This window comes from Natrix helvetica (genome assembly GCF_964273705.1).
Source record: "Natrix helvetica genome assembly, chromosome: 4".
NCBI lineage: Eukaryota > Metazoa > Chordata > Lepidosauria > Squamata > Natricidae > Natrix > Natrix helvetica.
The window spans coordinates 57880662-57898848 of NC_138550.1; the positions used below are offsets into that span (position 1 = coordinate 57880662).

General features: G+C 36.9%; 1 protein-coding gene across 1 annotated transcript; it reads right to left on the bottom strand.

The window, feature by feature from the left end:
• Window positions 1-396: 396 nt before the first annotated feature.
• Window positions 397-17707, bottom strand: RSPH1 (radial spoke head component 1). The gene is made up of 9 exons (XM_081951610.1): window positions 17599-17707; window positions 15809-15922; window positions 15125-15230; window positions 12553-12643; window positions 11265-11400; window positions 10527-10592; window positions 7009-7180; window positions 5480-5608; window positions 397-811 (listed from the first exon to the last, which is right to left on the bottom strand). The coding sequence occupies exons 1-9, from the start codon at window positions 17650-17652 to the stop codon at window positions 765-767; spliced, it is 915 nt and encodes a 304-aa protein (XP_081807736.1). The 5' UTR covers window positions 17653-17707; the 3' UTR covers window positions 397-764.
• Between the last annotated feature and the right edge of the window lie 480 nt (window positions 17708-18187).

Genomic DNA, 18187 nt, shown 5'->3' on the forward strand with positions numbered 1-18187 from the left:
ACACACACACACACACACACACACACACATATATATATATATATATATATATATATATATATATATATAATTTTCTACAAAATATATATATCGTAGATTTTCACGGGTGTAGGTATGCTGGTCTTGTTATATTCGGGTCTTTTCCCATGTAAGATTGAGATTGTCTCGGCAATGTTTTGGCGAGGTCTCACTCTGTGGCTGTGTTTAATTTTAATTCCCTTAGAATCATAATTAGCAGAAGAGTTTGGCTTGGAATTGTACAAAATCTCTTGGAGGGATATACAGAAAATTGAACCGAATTTATTTGCAATTTTATTGGACCAGAAGGAAAAGAACAGAAAGTGAAAAAAAATAATATTATTTAGGAGGAAAAACAAGTCAATATAATTTAGTCAATGTAAATTTTATTGATCCTTTAAACTATGCATAACAAACTTTATAAAAGTGTTGAAAATAATTCAGAGAAGATAGCATTTAATTTTTTGGGGTGGAGCAGACAGGGAGGGAAGAAAAGGGCCAGGAATGAGTAAAGATAGAAGTGGAAATCTTACCTCAGATAAAAAAGAAACAAGTCTGTTGCTTCAAACATTAAGCAAGCAAACCAACTAATAAACTAAAGAAATAAAAGTCAAATACTCAACAAAATTAACCAATGATTTAAGTGAGAGAGTTCAATACATGTTCAAATTCTCAATTAACGAACTTTAGTGTGACTGAAGTAAAACTAATTTCTTTCGATGTTTTTGTAATTTACGTTATGTCCATTATTCTTGGACTTCAGATTCTCTTGTATCGTCTTCCTTTTCTTCAGCTATGGTTTGGGAGGAAAAAAGAACAAACTAAAGTTAAAAATGCAACAGTGTTATTTGTGAACTCTCTGTTTTATAAGTAGTTGTTCAAACCAAAGGATCTGAAAACAGTTCCTTGGGTGTCTTAAATTAAAACCAAACATAGACAATGTTACAAAATAGGAAAGAAAGGCTGGAGGAAAATAGGTATTTAAAATGCTAAGAAAGTATTGGAGAAAGCAGGAATATGAAGATTAAATGCAGGTTATAAGGAAAGAGAATGGTGTTCAATCATAGAATTGTAAGGTTCTGTATCATTAAAGGTTTTGTATCATTGATTATTAGTAAATATTTGGTTTTGCAGTTTTGTACGATGCTATATTCCAACACTATGATTCAGGAACAGAAAGGTTAATTCTTACAGCCCCATTCAAAAACAATACAGTTTTGAATTACATAAACAGAGTCATCAAATGAGGGGGGAGGAAGGAAGGAGAAGCAAAAATCCAAGATGGCAGGCACATGTGATCTTGCCCTTGCCCAAACTGCGGTTTCTTCACCTTCTTCCCTTTTCTTTGTATACAGCAAAAAGCTTCCCAAGATGGTGCCTCTTAATTCAAGTACATTGGACTTAGAACCATTTTGAAAAATCACAGCACTTTCTCTAAATAGTTGTCAGACATTCTAAGCCATTAGCATTGTCTTGTGTACAGTTTTTCAACAAGAAGAAAGATGGGAACATCTTTGTATCTTTGGCCTTCCATAATTAATGACTGGTGGAGGAGAAGTAATAGGAAAAAGAGGGAACAGGAGCAATTACAGTCTATCAGCTGAAGAGACAATGAAGTTAAAACTGCCTGCTGGCACATAACAATTGATGCAGAATGCAGCTACAATACATGGGTATTAGAGGGTATTGGATAAACGCCACTACTTTGCGAGCGGCATGTGATTCACTCCTACGAATCACATGAATCCTTGACAGGCTCCCTTACATTCGTAACTCAAGGACTACCTGTATTGGCTTTTCATAAGGCCATGAAGACTTATGTGTACCCAAGCCTAGAGACCCAAAGTTTAGTTTAGTTTAGTTTATTGTCATTGCACATGGTACAAAACAATTAAATGTCGTCTTCAGTGTACATGACAATTATAAAAATAAAAACACAAGCATACATCCTTTACATTCTATATAATTGAAACTGAAAACCCGATATTGCACTATACCGTAGAATTCAATATGGTTATTGCCTTAGAATAGAAGCTGTTTTTCAGCCTGTTTGTCCTTGTTTTTATTATCCTGTACCGTCTGCCAGATGGTAATAGTTCAAAAAAAAGTGTCCAGGATGAGATGGATCTTTGAGAATGTTTTGAACTTTCTTAAGGTAGCGGGAACTATAAAGCTCTTCCAAAGAGGGGAGTGGGCAATCAATGATCCTCTGGGCAATGCCGTTGACCTGGAGTGCTGTCCTATCTGCCACTGTGCAATTGGCAAACCATACACAGATGCAGTAAGTTAGAATACACTCTATGGTGCAGCGATAGAAGGTCAACAGCAGTTTTTCATTCAGTTGTTGTTTCCTGAGAAGTCTCAGGTAGTATATTCTCTGCTGGGCCCTTTTGACCAGTGCTGCAACCGTTCCACCTCATCTCGATAGGCAGACTCATCCCCCCCCCCCCGGAGATTAGCCCCACCACGGTTGTATCATCTACAAATTTAGTAATAGTATTATTAGTGTAAGTGGAAATGCAGTCATGCTCATAAAGACTAAGGGACTCAACACGCAACCCTGTGGTGTACCAGTGTTAAGAATAAGTGCTGAAGAGATATGATTACCTAATCTGACCATCTGAGAGTGGCCAGACAGGAAATCCATAATCCAAAGGCAGATTGAATAAGAAAGCCCAAGATCCATAAGTTTAGACACTAGTCTATGTGGAATTATTGTGTTAAATGCAGAGCTAAAATCTACAAAAAGCATCCTCACATAGCCTCCCCTCCATTGTTCCAAATGAGTCAGAGCAGTGTGAAGAGTGATGGCTGGAGCATCCTCTTTAGATCTATTTCTTCTGTATGCAAACTGGTGTTTATCAAATGTATGCGGAAGACCAGAAATGATGTGCCGGCAGACCAATTTCTCAAAGCACTTCATGATGATAGGAGTGAGTGCCACTGGTCTGTAATCATTGAGGTTATTGAAAGGAAACTTCTTTGGCAGTGGAACAATGGTGGAAGTCTTCAAAGAAGACGGAATAGTAGACTGGAATAAAGACCGATTGAAGATTTTAGTAAAGACTCTAGCTAACTGATCAGCACAGTCTTTAAGTACTCGGCCAGAGATACCATCAAGACCAGCAGTCTTTCTAGGGTCCACAGCCCTCAGAATGTTCCTCACCTCCTCTTCCTCCACAATGAGGTGTGGGCTACAATGGACTGGTGGTTGTATTATAGCCGTCCCTGATGTCTCCACTTCAAAGCGAGCAAAGAAATTATTCAGTTCTTCTGCCAATGAAGCATCCCCCCTCAGCAATGATGACATTGGTTGGTTGATAGTTGGTAATTTGTTGAATCCCTCGCCACGCTTGCCTCATGTTATTAACTATAAAAATTATCCTCAATCTTCCTCTTATAATCAGTCTAGGCCTTCCGAATACCTTTCTTCAGACTAGCTCTGGCAACACTGTATCTTGCCCCATCACTAGACCTAAAGACCTTGATCCTGTTATGCAAGAGGCGTTGACTTCCTTCCAGGGCTTCTGATTGGGATAGATCCTAATACATTTATCCATAGTGATAGTGTGTGTGCAGTGTTTGATATAGCACAGAACAGTTGCAGTGTGCTCCTCTAGGTCAGGATGGTAAAAGACGTCCCAATTTGTGTTCTCAAAACAATCCTGAAGTTGTTGGGAAGCATCTTCTGGCCAAGATTTCATTGTCTTTATTATAGGCAGAGCCCATCTCCCAAGAGGGATGTATGCCGGTGCTAAAAGCAGTGATATATGGTCTGATTCTCCCAAATGTGGTAATTGTATAACCTTATAGCCATGTTTAACATTGGTATATGCTTTATCCAATATGTTTGCTCCTCTAGTAGCACACTTAACATGCTGATAGAATTTAGGGAGCACTGCTTTTAAATCAGCCTGATTAAAGTTCCCTGCTATAATATGCACAGCATCAGGATACTTATTCTGCTGATTACTAACAATGTTGTAGAAGAACCCCAAAGCTATGGTAGTATTGGCATCAGGTGGGATATAGACTGCCATAATCAAAACCACACTGAATTCCCATGGAAGATATATGGGTCTACATTTAAGAGTCATGTACTCCAGATCCGTGGAGGAGTGGCTTATATTGATACACCAGCTTTTTTTTTCACATAAAGGCTTAACCCCCCCCCCTTGCTCTTGCCAGATTCTCTACTACTGTCCTGCTAGCTCAACAGCTGCATCCAGAATGAGTGGACGAAGCCAAATTTCTGTGATTAGTAAAAAAAAAAAGGCAGTTCTTGATGTATTTAGTCTTTGCAATATGTAGCCTTAATTCATCCATTTGGTGCAAGGGATCTTGCATTGGTAAGAAATATACTTGGAATTGAAGCCTTGTGTGGAAACCTACTCAGTTTAAGAAAAACGCCTGCACGATATCCTCTCTTTCTCTTCCTGTCCCTCCGTTTTCTCTGCCTCCTCCTCCTCCTTCCTGCAGGGATAGTAATCCATGGCTCCCCTAGGGGCCTAGCTGCCTCCTCCGGTATTTTATGAGAATATATAAAATTGTCTGTAATAGTTCTTTTCACATTTCAATCCAATTTGTAACAAGGCTTGTTGACTATAGATGCCTCTTGCCCCACAGGGTTCATCTATGTGCACAGCCATCTTGAATGGTAGTTGGAACTAACTTAATTTCATTAAGCTCTTCGGTGTGTTCTCCTTCTAGAGATGTTGAAGGATGATGTTGCGGCCAGCTTTTCCAAAGGCTAAATGAAGGCTTGCCGACTATAGGTGCTGCTTGCCCCACAGTGTTCAATCAAGGGGGGGGGAATCCAAGGTTCCAATATAGCAAGAGTGTTCTGCCATTTCCACAAAGCTCCAAAAAATCTTAGCTGTCTCTATCGTGTTCAAGCATTTTAAGTTACCAGTTGGAGAACTTTAAGCCAATAATTCTCTCTCAACGACAACTCCTCTCACAGGATTGTCATTGTGGGGGAAATAGGAAGAGAACGGAGAATTAGATATGTTTGTCACCTTGAGTTATTTATAAATATAATAAAGGTGAAAAAAATCTTGTTAAAAAACACTGAAAGGCTGTAATATGTGAAGATCACTGTACAAAGACTGTAGCATGCAGAAGTGGCCTTTGGATTCATTTTACCTTTTGTTTTTCTCTCTCTCTCTCTTAGGTGTTGCTAGTTCATAGTGGATTATCCCTAATTTTTTGCTTTCAACATGAAAATATGCTAAGAAGGGATTCCTCTTCCTGACAGAAAGACTAACTCACATTGCCAGCAGTCCTGGACAGGCAAGTGAAAGGGAAGCCTATTGTGGTCCTATCTTAGGTTACACATTGTACTGTAGATCATTTAATCAAAAAGCAGGAGATAAATTGTATAAATACTTAAGCAGCAGAAGTCTCTTTTGAGTAACCAGCTTACGTATTCACTGCGTGTTCCCTCTCCCTTTCCCCTCACCCTGATCTGCTTGGTCATCTTTAGCTGCCTCTTCTTCTTCCTCCATATCTTTTGGTGAGGAGACCTCTCCTGCTTCTGCAGCAGCCTCAGCACTTTCTGAGGGTGCTTCAAGAGCACTTTCCTCGCCAGCTGAAATAAAGGTATGGAGAAAGGAAGGAAAAATTAGAAGAGCAAATAATATCTGACTTACTGAATACCATGCTATTACTTTTAATTAATAATGTATGACATGAAATGCTCCTTCTAAACAGACAAAAAAAGCCTTTTTCCTTGTAAGACAAATACAACAATAGAAATTCCTAACACAGAGGAAGAAAAGCAATTGATTAAAACAATGTAAAAGCATTAAAGAAAAAAAGGGTAGTCTTGCTTTTTTCTTCTCCCACTGCTATCAAAATTCATGAAAAGATCTCATTGAAGGGGGAGATTTTCAAAAGATGTAATTTCAAGGATAAAATGTTCTAACATTCAGGCATTATCACAAGATCCATATATGCGTATAAAATGACATATATAAATCCAGCAATATACAGTAGGACCACTTGTGATTCTCTTAACCCTCAAATAGTTATATAGAGTCAGTTTGACATCTTGATCTTCAACTAGTGTCTTATACGTCATAGTTAAAAACTTGAATATAGTTTGGTGGTTAAGTGCTGTATTTTTCTGAGTATAAGATGCACCTTTCCCCCCCTCCTCCCAAAAAATCTGGGTGCATCTTATACACTGAATACAGCATTTTTGGCCTCCCAAAACTCCACCTTCCGTTTTTCGCAAAAATGGACACACAGAGGGTTTGGAGGCCTGTAGAGTGCAGAGTGTTCCTGGGGGCTGGGGAGAGCAAAACCAAGTGAAAAAGGGCCCATTTTTCACAAAAACAAGGGTGTTTTTGCCCTCCCCGGCCCCCAGGAACACTCTGCAGGCCTTCCAAACTCTCTGCACATCCCGTTTTTTGCAACAAAAATGGGATGTGCAGAGGGTTTGGGAGGCCTGCAGAGTGCTCCTGGGGGCCGGGGAGGGCAAAACCTTTTTTTTTAATTTACCTTTTCAATATCTTGGTGCGTCTTATACTCTAGTGCATCTTATAGTCTGAAAAATGAGGTACTTGCTTTCGTGGCTGATTACCAGTACACCTGCTTCAATAGAAGTAAAATATGCTTAGCCAAGTGTCTCCTTTCAGCAACTTTGCTTTCACATTCTACACCAACGGCAGTTTCCATATCAAATGTAAGGTTAATTCCACATAGATCACATTACAATAATCTACACTATACATAAGGTAAGCAGTCTCTGAACAACTGTAGCTAAACAGTACCTATCTAGAATCATTGATATGCTAGCAAAAACTGGTAATAACTACTCCTTAAAGATAATACAGATTTCTGGCAATACAAACAATGACAGTGATGACTCTGGATTCTCCCTAACAATATATTTTTCTAGGTGTGTGCAAAACTTTGATCTATCAAATTGGCATCCTCTAAAATAAGTGAAAGATTCATGGATTGCTCATAAGTCAAAATACAAACCTGCAGGAACTCCAGGTTCCTCAGCTGATGGGCCTTCTGCAGCTGCTGGAGTTACTTCTGGAGGAGGTGGCTCTTCAGGTACCCATAGTGTTAGGGTGGTAATTTTTGTTGCTTTCCATTTTGGAGCCACTGGTATCAAAACTTCCTCCTCCTCCTCTTCTTCTGTTTTCTCCTAAAGAAAGATGAATGTTCAGGATAATAATAGAAATGAAAAAGGAAAGGTCCAATCCATTTGTGATAAAAGCTTTCCTTAAAACTTTATGAAGACCCATGCATAACAGACTTCATGCATTTTAGCAACTCTCAACAATGCACAGAGCCAGATATTTCTCCAAATCTGGATTAATAAAGCATGTTCCTCATGGGTACTGTTTAAAATTGTCTAAAAGCCTCAGATAGGTTTTCAGAATGTTACAGCTTAATTATTGGTTAGGTAATTATTGGTAAGAAGCATATTACAAAGGGTACGCTATCTGCTGGTCAATTTTTGATCATAATACAAAATGCAGAACAAAAAAAATGTCACAAACAGTTTTGGACCTACCAGAAGCACCATCCTCTTCACTGCTTCATTGTTAAGGGTCTTCAAGCAGACTATTTTCTTTATACCACCAATTCCTGGTTTGTGTTTGACTCAAAAATATTCTAGATTTAAACATTGGAGCTATTTGCTGGGAGAGCTTTGTCTAAACTTATATTTATGACCTTGCCACTTCTATTTAGTGACAATTCTTGCTTTGACTAATTGGTTTGAAATATTTGTTTTACTTTGCTATATTATGTTAAGTCTAATTAATCAGATGCCATTTTTTTAATCTGTGCATTGCTTCTATGATTTCAAAATCCTTATAATGATGCTGAAAAATCCAGTCTCCATTCTGGAAATATTTACCAAGAAACCCTATACTAGGTGCTTCAACAACAGCAACAAAAAGGTAACTATTGAATCCTGGCATTTTCTTATACTTTTGATGGTTCAAGAATATTTCCCCTTGAAACAGCTAGGTGCATGGACAATTAAAGGAGGGTCACATGGCAAAGAATGTGCTGTGACACAAATGCCATCTCTTAAATATTTAAGCGCTGCTCGATATATTTGTCATGCAGTATTTCATGAAATTTCTTTTAAGAAACCTATTGGCCCTCCCATCTGCCTTTGATTGGTCTTTCTGTACAACAACGTCCCACTTCTGTTGCACGGTCCCTAAAATTCACCTTAATCCATCACTGTGTTTCACTCAACCATCTGGAAACCCTGGGAAGTAAAGTATTTTCTCTACCAACATAAATTGCAAAAATATTCTGCTATAAATAAAAATGGAATTATTATCGTATTAAAACAAAAGCAAGCAAACAAGCAAAAAATTGTTAAAATAACTGTTTAGGGTTATAATGCCAATTAATACACCAAAAGATTTTTTACGCAACATTTCCTTCTAACTTAAGTCACATGCAAGCAAATCATGCAGAATCATTCTATTTCAAAGCCAAATGGCACCTCTTTTGAAAAGGCAGAGGTTTCAATAGCTAATTGTTTCTCATAATTCTGAGTAGAAGGCATTTCTTTGTTACTCCTTCTCTTTCCTTGGTTTGCACGGTACTGTATGAGCTAAGCAAATTACCAAAAGAATGAAATGAAATGTTATTTTTATTATGCAAAAGTTTAAAAGTTGAAAAGGATAAGACGTATAACAATCATGTGTGTCTGAAAATTAGGTATGCTTGCTTTACATTTATTTATTTATTTGATTGATTGATTTCCATAGCTGCCCATCTCAACAAACAACTCTAGGCAGCTCACAATTTAAAACATATATTATAATTAAAATCTTAACAATAAAATAAAAACAGTAAAACATCAAATTTGAGTATGTACAAAGCAAGACATCTGGTCTCACATATTTTGCGATATGTCATGTCAGTGGCCAGTAGCATCTCATTGCTTTGAACCTAAGGCAGTTCTTTGCCATCAGTTCCACAAAATAACTTTTTGCGTGGATTTTTATAGCAAATATTGAATGCCATAACTTGTTCAGACTTGCACTGAAGGTAAGAGAATTGAGAAATCATAGGTAAATAAATTCTGTATGGAATCAAGACAACAAAGAAAGGGGGGGAGGAATGAAAATGCTGATGTTAATTCCTTTGTGCCTATAGGAGCCCTTTATTGAATAAAGATAGGATTGCCTTTTTGCATACAGTCTATTTTCAGTAGCTGCACAAAATTCTAAAACTGTTACTTTTGATTTGGGCAAACTCTCGATGCATCAGGTGGCAACAGGAAAGTTCTTAAAATCTTGCTTTAATTAATTATAATTTAATTAATTATAATTTAATTATAATATAATTACAATGAATGCAACCACTACTAAGTCAGGGGTATGAAACTCACGTCCCATGGGCCGGATGCATCACGTGCAGGCCATGTCCACCCCTGGTTTAGCGAAGGGGAAAAAAGTTGCGACACGTCAAGTGACGATGTGTCATAGCGAGTTTGACACCCCTGCACTAGGTGATTCCACTGACCTTGCAAAGTTAGGGAAAAGTGAATATTGTACAGAACTGTCTTCCACCCTATTTGGGCCAAGGTCAGGGTGGATTCAAGGTAAGTCTTGCTACAAAAGAAAGGCGGGGAAGGAAAGGAAAACCAAAATCACTTTCTCTTCTAGAAAAAAACAAGCCAAATGGTTGAAGTGATCTTAGCATCGTCAGCTCTCAAAAACCTTGCCTTGTTGTTTTAAAAAGTACCGGGTGAACATTTGGGTCCATCTCATACACCAAATGTAGCCCCGCCCACCCATTGGCCCCCACCCTTTGGCCTCTACCTCCCAGCAATTTACCTCCTTGCAGCAAATGGAGAAAATGGAGCTTGTGGAGGTGGCAATAGGCTATGGCAGTCCCTGCAGCCTGAAACAGCTGATCATCAGGAGCCCCATGCTTAAACTGAAATTGAAAGTGAAACTTGCTGTTTGCTGCAAGGAGGTAAGTCAATAACTATAAATGCCTATAGAATGTTCAAATTATTAGACTTATTTTTAAAGACTGCTTTATTATTGTTCTAGACAGCTTAACCAAATGAAGAAGCTTTTTAAAAATAAATGCTTGATCTGAAGAGACCCAGTGCTATTGTATCTTCTTTTAAATAGCAGATAATAATGTATACTTCCAGAAAGCCACATCAATTTTAACAGCATCTGTACAAGTATAGTCTGAAATGTAATACCACAAACAGTGTATATCTTCTGTACTGTTTGCTGTTTGGGGCAAGGAGGCAAATTGCTGGGAGGCAGAGGCAGATTTTTTTCTCTTGTTTTCCTCCCCAAAAGCTAGGTGCGTCTTATACTTCAGAGCATCTTATACTCTGAAAAATATGGTACATGTAAATTAAAATATACAGTTTGTTACAACAGTAATTACTTTATTATTTAACTATGACAGAATTAAATAAAGTAAAAACAAAAGTATAATTCTGAACTTCCTGGTTGTTAATATGAATAACATAATCCAATAGCACATACCTCCTGATAATATTCACCATGCAGCTCACATCCAATATCAAATATATACTTCCCAGGACCTAGTGGCTGTATAAACATAAGAACATATATTAGTAACATTTTGACAGTTTCATATTCTAAAAACACAAAATATTTCCACAATTACGCTGACCATACATAGCATCTATCATCTTCAAGATTGTATAAGAAGAAAGAGTTTAGTTTCTAAAGAAAATTTTTTTAGAAAGGACTATATTCAGAAATCAGCAAGAAAACACTTCAATCTTTCAAGGTCTATAATGCTCCTGACCTGAAGATTGTGACTACCATATTGTTCATAAAACCTACTTTCATTTTCATTTAACTTAATTTATACAATTTTTTACGTGCTCATTTATATATCATGCCTCTTCTAAATTGAAGCCCCCAAACCTTATGCAACAATAAATGTGTTTTTTAATATGATCTGGATTCTTAGTTGCTTTTGCTTCAGCCATTATAAAATTTGTATGCAAATAAAACAAATATGTTCTTGCTAATCAAAATCTTTCTAAAGCTCCCTCAAAATAGTGATTGAAAAATACTTGTTCATCTAACCGACTATGCAAACACGAGAGTTTTTTGTACAAAATGAGCTTCTGGATACTAGTACTATCATTACTGAAACTGGGTGAGATACAAAAGAAGCTGAAAATCTTTTATTTTCTATGCCTAATGTACATTTTTTTCAGAACGCAATGTAATTTCTTCCATACATACGTTTTTATTCACAAACTTTCCTTGGAACCTATGGTTTAGGTGAACAAGTTCAGCAGCTCCTTCTTGTTGCCCATTTGCCCAAGTGCCAACATATTTAGAACCAGTTAATGCATAGAAATAAGTACCTTGCCCATGTCTACAGGAGAGGGGGGGGAAAGAGTTGTTTCATATTAAGACAGAAGAAATTCTTATTCTTAATCCTGCATGCAATCTTCCTCAGGAATCGATTAATTTAAATCAAGGCAAACTAAATACAGGTAGTCCTCGATTTAAAATAGTTCGCTTAGTGACCATTTGAAGTTATAATGGCACTGAAAAAAGTGACTTATGACCTTTTTTCACACTTATGACTGTTGCAGCATTCCCATGGTCACATGATCAAAATTCAGATGCTTGGCAACTAATTCATGACAGTTGCAATGTCCCTGTGTTACGTGATCAATTTTTGCAACCTTCTGGCAAGCAAAGTCAATGAGGAAGCCAGATTCATTTAACAACCATGTTACTAATTTAACAACTGCAGTGATTCAGTTAATAAATGTGCCAAGAAAAATCATAAAATGGGGCAAAATTCACTTAACAAACTTCTCACTTAGCAACATAAATTTTGGGCTCAATTGTGGTTGTAAGCTGAGGACTACCTGTAATTAAGTCTTAGAACAAATCTGATTGAAATCGTTGATTTAAATTAAATTACCTGCACTGAAATCTGCATGTGTTATATAGATACATATTTATTTTCAATAAGAATGCAAATCACTGGGTTGCTGCAATATGTAATGTATATTGTTTTTCAGTTAAAAAGAGTCTTCCTTTCTTTACTATATTTATATGGCTGTCCAATAACACTGTTCTCTGGATGGCTAATGGTGTAAAATAGTACAAACTATAATCATAATCAAATCTAATCATTTTCGACACTAGGCGATAGTAAAAGAAAAGAAGGTAATTAATAATAAATGTTTCTGTTAGCATTAAGACTTTTTGTTGTTGTTAAGTGAGATTTCTATGTCATCAGTTGCTCAGGAAAAAAACAATGAATGTCAATGGTCCCTCTGTTAAATTACATTATTTGGGCTGTAGAAAATGCACAACCCACACTAGTTGGAAAATCACTGAGAACATTTTCATCTACAGTCTATTAGTCTCACAATAGACAAAATAATTATACAGCCATAATCTCAAAAGATGATAGAAACTGTAGCTTAACATTTCTGGAGGAGAACACAGAACTACGCTTATTATTTTTAAGAAGTAAAACAGAAATGTGAAACTAGAAGAAGCAAACCTATAATTATTGAACCACTCTCCAGTGTACGTGTCTCCATTTATATAAGAGTAAACTCCATTTCCATGTCTTTGGTCCTCCACCCAGTCTCCTGCAATGAATAGGCTTTATAAAGCATAGTGTTTACTCCTTAATTTGAATATCTATATTACTTTAAAGAAATGAGCACAGAATTTATGCAGTAATAATAACAATCCAAATTTTACTATCATGATTGAGAACAAGGTCACACTGAACTAAAAGAATCCTTAGGAAATGATATAAGAAAGTAACGGCAATCAGAGTATTATTTGTTTGTTTGTTTATCAAACTTCTTGTCTGGCCATCTTCCCCATAAAGTGGCTCTTATCAACCTCAGAAGTTGTAACGGTATGTGGGATACAGGAAAAAAGTGATGCAGCTAAGGGAACAGTCAGATAAAAGACAACCTAACCTGCAGCAGAAATCTGAGTGGGGTCAGAGGTTCAGAAAGGGACCCTCCCTAGTTTCTTGGGCTGTAAAAGGGACAGGGAAGAAATGTACTTTCAGACTTACAAGATTGATGAGACTCTTGTGAGGCACACCAGATAGGAAGCACAACCAGATAAGAAAACTCTATCTTAGTGTAAGGTTACATTCTAGGCTCTGAATACAGTAGAACTCTAGTTCCTCTGGCTACAATTTATCAGTTAGAAAGTTATGGAATGTAATATCTTTTAAAAAAAGATGTGATCCTTTTTCTATGCTAAATTGACTTCATGGGGCAACCTAACATTAAAAATTGGAGGAAAGGTGGTAATATGGAAAAAATGGATGAAAGTGGGGATATCAACCTTGGATCAATTGATAGATGGCATGGATGACTTTTTAACATACACTGTACTAAGAGACAAATTTCATCTATCAGATGTAACTGTAATATTTACAGTTGCAACATCTTTTTAATAACATTGTTTTGACCAACAGGACTTTCAATTTCTGAGACATCCAATACCCAAACTGCTAGTTAAACCATTTAAAACAAAAAAATAATGATTAGTTTTGAAGGAAATAAATGTTACTTTTTCATATAAAGTGTAACATGTAACACAAAGGTGTAAGACTCTTGGCGCTGTTTTTCTTGATTGTAAATTAAGCACAAAGCAGTAAAGTCAATACAGGAGGACTTGCTAAAATTCCTTTATTATTTAAATATAATACTATTTAAATTGGTGAGACGATAACATCCGCCGTCTAGAATGAAATAGCAAAGTGGCACAGATAAGATAAAGGGGTCTGCAGGAAAAGTTATGCTGTCCTCTTGAATGCGAATTAACCTCAAAGAATGATTTTGGAAATGAGGAGGGGTTCTTCTTAGGCGTCACGCGTAATTATTAGAAAGGTATAAATTGTATTACTTGAAGTCTGTCCTTGCTCTCCTTGTACTCAAGCCACTGGGAAGAGTCTGGGAGGCTGCCCTTGCAACCACTTTTTCAATTTCTTTGCAATAAAACTTTTGAATTGTGAACCAGACTTGTCTCTTGAATTGTGAGCATACAAATTGGGTTTTAATATCTCACAGTTTCTAAGTAATTTGTTATTAAATTATTATTAATAATAACAAATTGTTATTAAATCATGTTGTTATGCGGTTGGTAAGAGAGGAGTGGCCCTAATCTGTGGAGGCCTAATATAAACCACTAAGGCCCTGTCCTCAACCCCATTGTTGAGATCAGAATATGGACTGGGATACCCAGAGTAATTGTTTCTAAAATATCTTACATTTAAGAGCAGAACACATGATGATTAACATCTACAATTTGGCTCTTTTTTTATTAAAAATGCTTCCTAGATTCTTACTTTAGTACTGTGGCTATCTCTCAGAGAATTACATAAGGAGATTGATAAACAGTCTAAGAAAATGGGTCTTCCCTATAGAAGATACTCTGTGTGAATGTGGAGAAGAACAATCCACCTCACATACTGTATGTTATGGTGCATACGATGTCCTTCATCATGTATAGAGGAAAACCTCATGCTGGTGAGAGAAAATGTAGTTGATGTGGCCAAATACTGGCGAATGTCATTGAGTTTTAATCCTAATTCTAAAATGAGGAAAAAGTTATTTTCTCAACTTTCTATTCTCTGGTGTAAAAGCAAGCGAAAAGAGAAACTACTGAAGCAATGGGAATATCAAAATTGACATAAGAAACACCTGTATGAGCCAGGGAGTAAAACAATTAAGAAATGATTTTTAAAAAACAAATGTCTGTACATAAACGTTTATGTATTAGAAATAAGCACAAATCATTTAAGTTGCAGTTATTTTTTGTAACTATAAAAATTATAATTTAGAGAAGAGAATTGTCTATCATTCTAGAACATTCCTGACCCCCTTTCCCACCCCTTTATCACATTGTTGGCAAATTGTAATCAAAATATATTGTGGCTTTAGGGAATGTGCAAACTAAATAGTAAAGAAATCTATTTTCACATGCATATTAATTATACTTAGATATATTTCCTTTGATTTAACAACACCATTAGCTACTAACATCTTCAATAATTTTCTGTCTATGATAAGGCACTATTTGAATGAAGAAAAAATAAGTACCTTCATATTTAGATCCATCTGGATAAAAAAATGTCCCATTGCCGTGTTTTTTATTTTCAAGGTATTCGCCAATGTACCTTGCACCATTTTTAAATCTGTATAGCCCCTGAAAGATATACATTACAGAAATGCTTTATTGCAATGCTTATACTTTGGAAACGGCCTAATACAAAACAAGTGACATACAGTGAAATATTATACAATAGACAGCCCAATCATGTCATTGTATTCCATCTCTTTTGGGGGTTTCAGTTGTATTCTAAGCTTATTGAGCATGCTCAGATCTTACTTGATTTTGGGATTCTTCTATCTATAGGATCTTGGACAACCATTTGTCTGAAATGCTACATAGTTTCCTGCTAGGGTAGGGGGATTGGACTTGAAGACCTGCAAGGTTAGTTCCAATTCTGTTATCTACAGGGAAGTAAAAAAAAGCCACCAAGATAATAGACATGACTGTGTGATCAAAGCTTTACATATGCATCAAAATCTAATGCACAAAAGGGCAGAGCTTCAGTCATGTGACTACCCTTGACTACCATCAAGTAAATAAATAAATAATAAACAAGCAAAGTGAGTTTCCCTGAAGTTATTGACACATATCTCCTGTTAAGGCTAAGAAAATGCAGTTATTTTTTTTCATTAGTGTATATAATGAACAAATTATTTCTAACTAAATCTTACCTTTCCATTTCTTTTACCATTTGCATATTCTCCCTCATAGGTATCTCCATTAGGTAATCTGGCTTTCCCATGTCCATGCCGTTCACCAGCCTCATTGCGTCCACCTTCATATTCCTAGTTAAGTAACAATAATGACCATACTATATGACACTTCTATACTGCTGTTCAGATGCTCAACCATGAAGGCATTGCTTCATGTTATCAGATAAGAACTACCTTGCAGACAGAAGGAGCAGAGAGATACTGATTTGAGCAAAGTCATCCAATGAGCTTCATTACCAAATGGAGATTTGAATTTATTTATTTATTTATTTATTTTATTCAATTTATAAGTCGCTCCCTCTCCATGAAGGGACTCGGGGCGGCGTACAATTAAATATACAAGCATATGGCACGGAGGAGGTATATACATACAAACATTTTTACAATTCATAAATAATAATAATAGCCACAAAGTTAAAAAACAGTAACAATAAAGTTAAAAACAATTAAGATACCCTAAAATTTAAAATTTACAATTTAAAATTGCCAGGGGGATTAGAAAATAAAGTTCTAATTAAGCCAGGCCGGCTAGTTGGAACAGGTGGGTCTTGAGTTTCTTGTGGAAGGAGCGGAGATCGGTAGTTGTCCTAATGTCGGGGGGGGGGGGGGAGGTCATTCCAGAGGGCTGGGCCCATCACAGAGAAGGCATCTCATTTGCATCTCCTTGATCTCAGTCTAATATTCTAGCTACTATAGGATCCCCAAAATCATTATTTAGCTACGCTTGATACACATACTAAACATTAATATACTTAGAGAATTAAAATGTTTCATAGGAATACACAAAGTTACTTTATCGTGAGTCAGACCACTGTTTCAATACTACATTGTTATTAGACTATAATGTTCAGTACTACACTATTATTACACTGAAACAATGTTGGCATTTTTAAGATCTTGCAAGATCAGACTTGCTTTTGTTGCCAAAAACACTATTATTCCACTGGAAATTTCCAGGGTTTCAAATAGAAATTGTTCCTAATGCTAGGAACTGAACAGTTAGAACAATTAATCAGTGGAACAATTTGCCTCCAGAAATTGTGAATGTTCCAACACGGATGTTTTTAAGAAGAGATTGGATAGCTATTTGTCTGTCATGGTATAGGGTTTCCTGCCTGAGCAGGGGGTTGGACTAGAAGACCTCCAAAGTTCCTTCCAACTCTCTAGTCTATTTTCTAGTCCATTTTCTAGTCTAGTCTCTGTTCTGTTCTAACCTAAGACTTTCAAACATACAGTTAATGTGTTCTGCAAGTAGAATAATTCTCCTTCCCATTTAAAAGCAATGTGTACATATCTGCTTTCTTATTTGAATCTTTGAAAAATAAGAAAAAATAACCAACTTGTTCCTTTTATTTTAATAGCACCTTTTAAATAATTTGTTTCATAGAATTCCCTGTGGTTTAATATAATGTTTTGGCAACTTGTTGCCACCCCAATGTTCTGAGTTTTAATTGTTTCTGCATTGGTTTATAGTAAGCTCAATTCATGATTTATGATGACTTGTGTTTGTTTTTTTCCAAACGTTCCTGTTCATAAAAAAAATAAGCACGAATCTAGTAGCAAAACATTCATCCTGAATAATATTGCTGAAAAGATGTCCAGCCATGTGGGCTTTACTCAAAGAAGCAGTTCCCAACTCGCGTTTACAACTCCTGACTCAGTCAGTACTGCTGTACCCCGTTGTCATTTATAGCCAGCCCCTTCTCTTGATCTATCTCTCCCCCGTCCCATCCCCATTTTCCACTGACCCCTAAATCATTCTCTGCCTCCTCTTCGATCTCTTCTGAGCCAAGATCCGACATGCTGCAGCCAGTTGTATCACCATGGAAACGGCGTTCCGGGAGGACACGCCCCCTCCCCGGCGTCTAAAGAGGCGGAAACACTGGAGTAGAGTCGCCGCGGCAACTTGGGCGGTGACGTTTCCCTCCGCCCCCCCCCCCCCCCAAACCATCCCGCTTCCTTTTCTGTGTCAGTTACGCTGTTGTCTGATAGAAAGCAGGAAGAAGTTTGTCAACGCAAATTACAGCTAAGCGTTGCCAAATCGTTTAGCACAGGTTTGTTCCTGTGAATGGCTGGGAGCACCTCATTGCAATTCCTCTGTAATTCAGTCAGGAAGCGAGGAATCTTCGCTACCACGCCACTAAGGGCAATAGCTATGTACAGCTGACATTTCAGTGTAATCCCTAAAAGTTTTTAGTCAGCCCAAAGTTTTTACTCAGACCACAGCCTGGTCTCTGTGTAAACAGATCTTATTTCCTTTTCTTCCTGTATTTAAGATTTCTGCCTCGGAATCATTTAAACAACTGAGTGCAGACTCACAGGCTTACAAGTTTATCA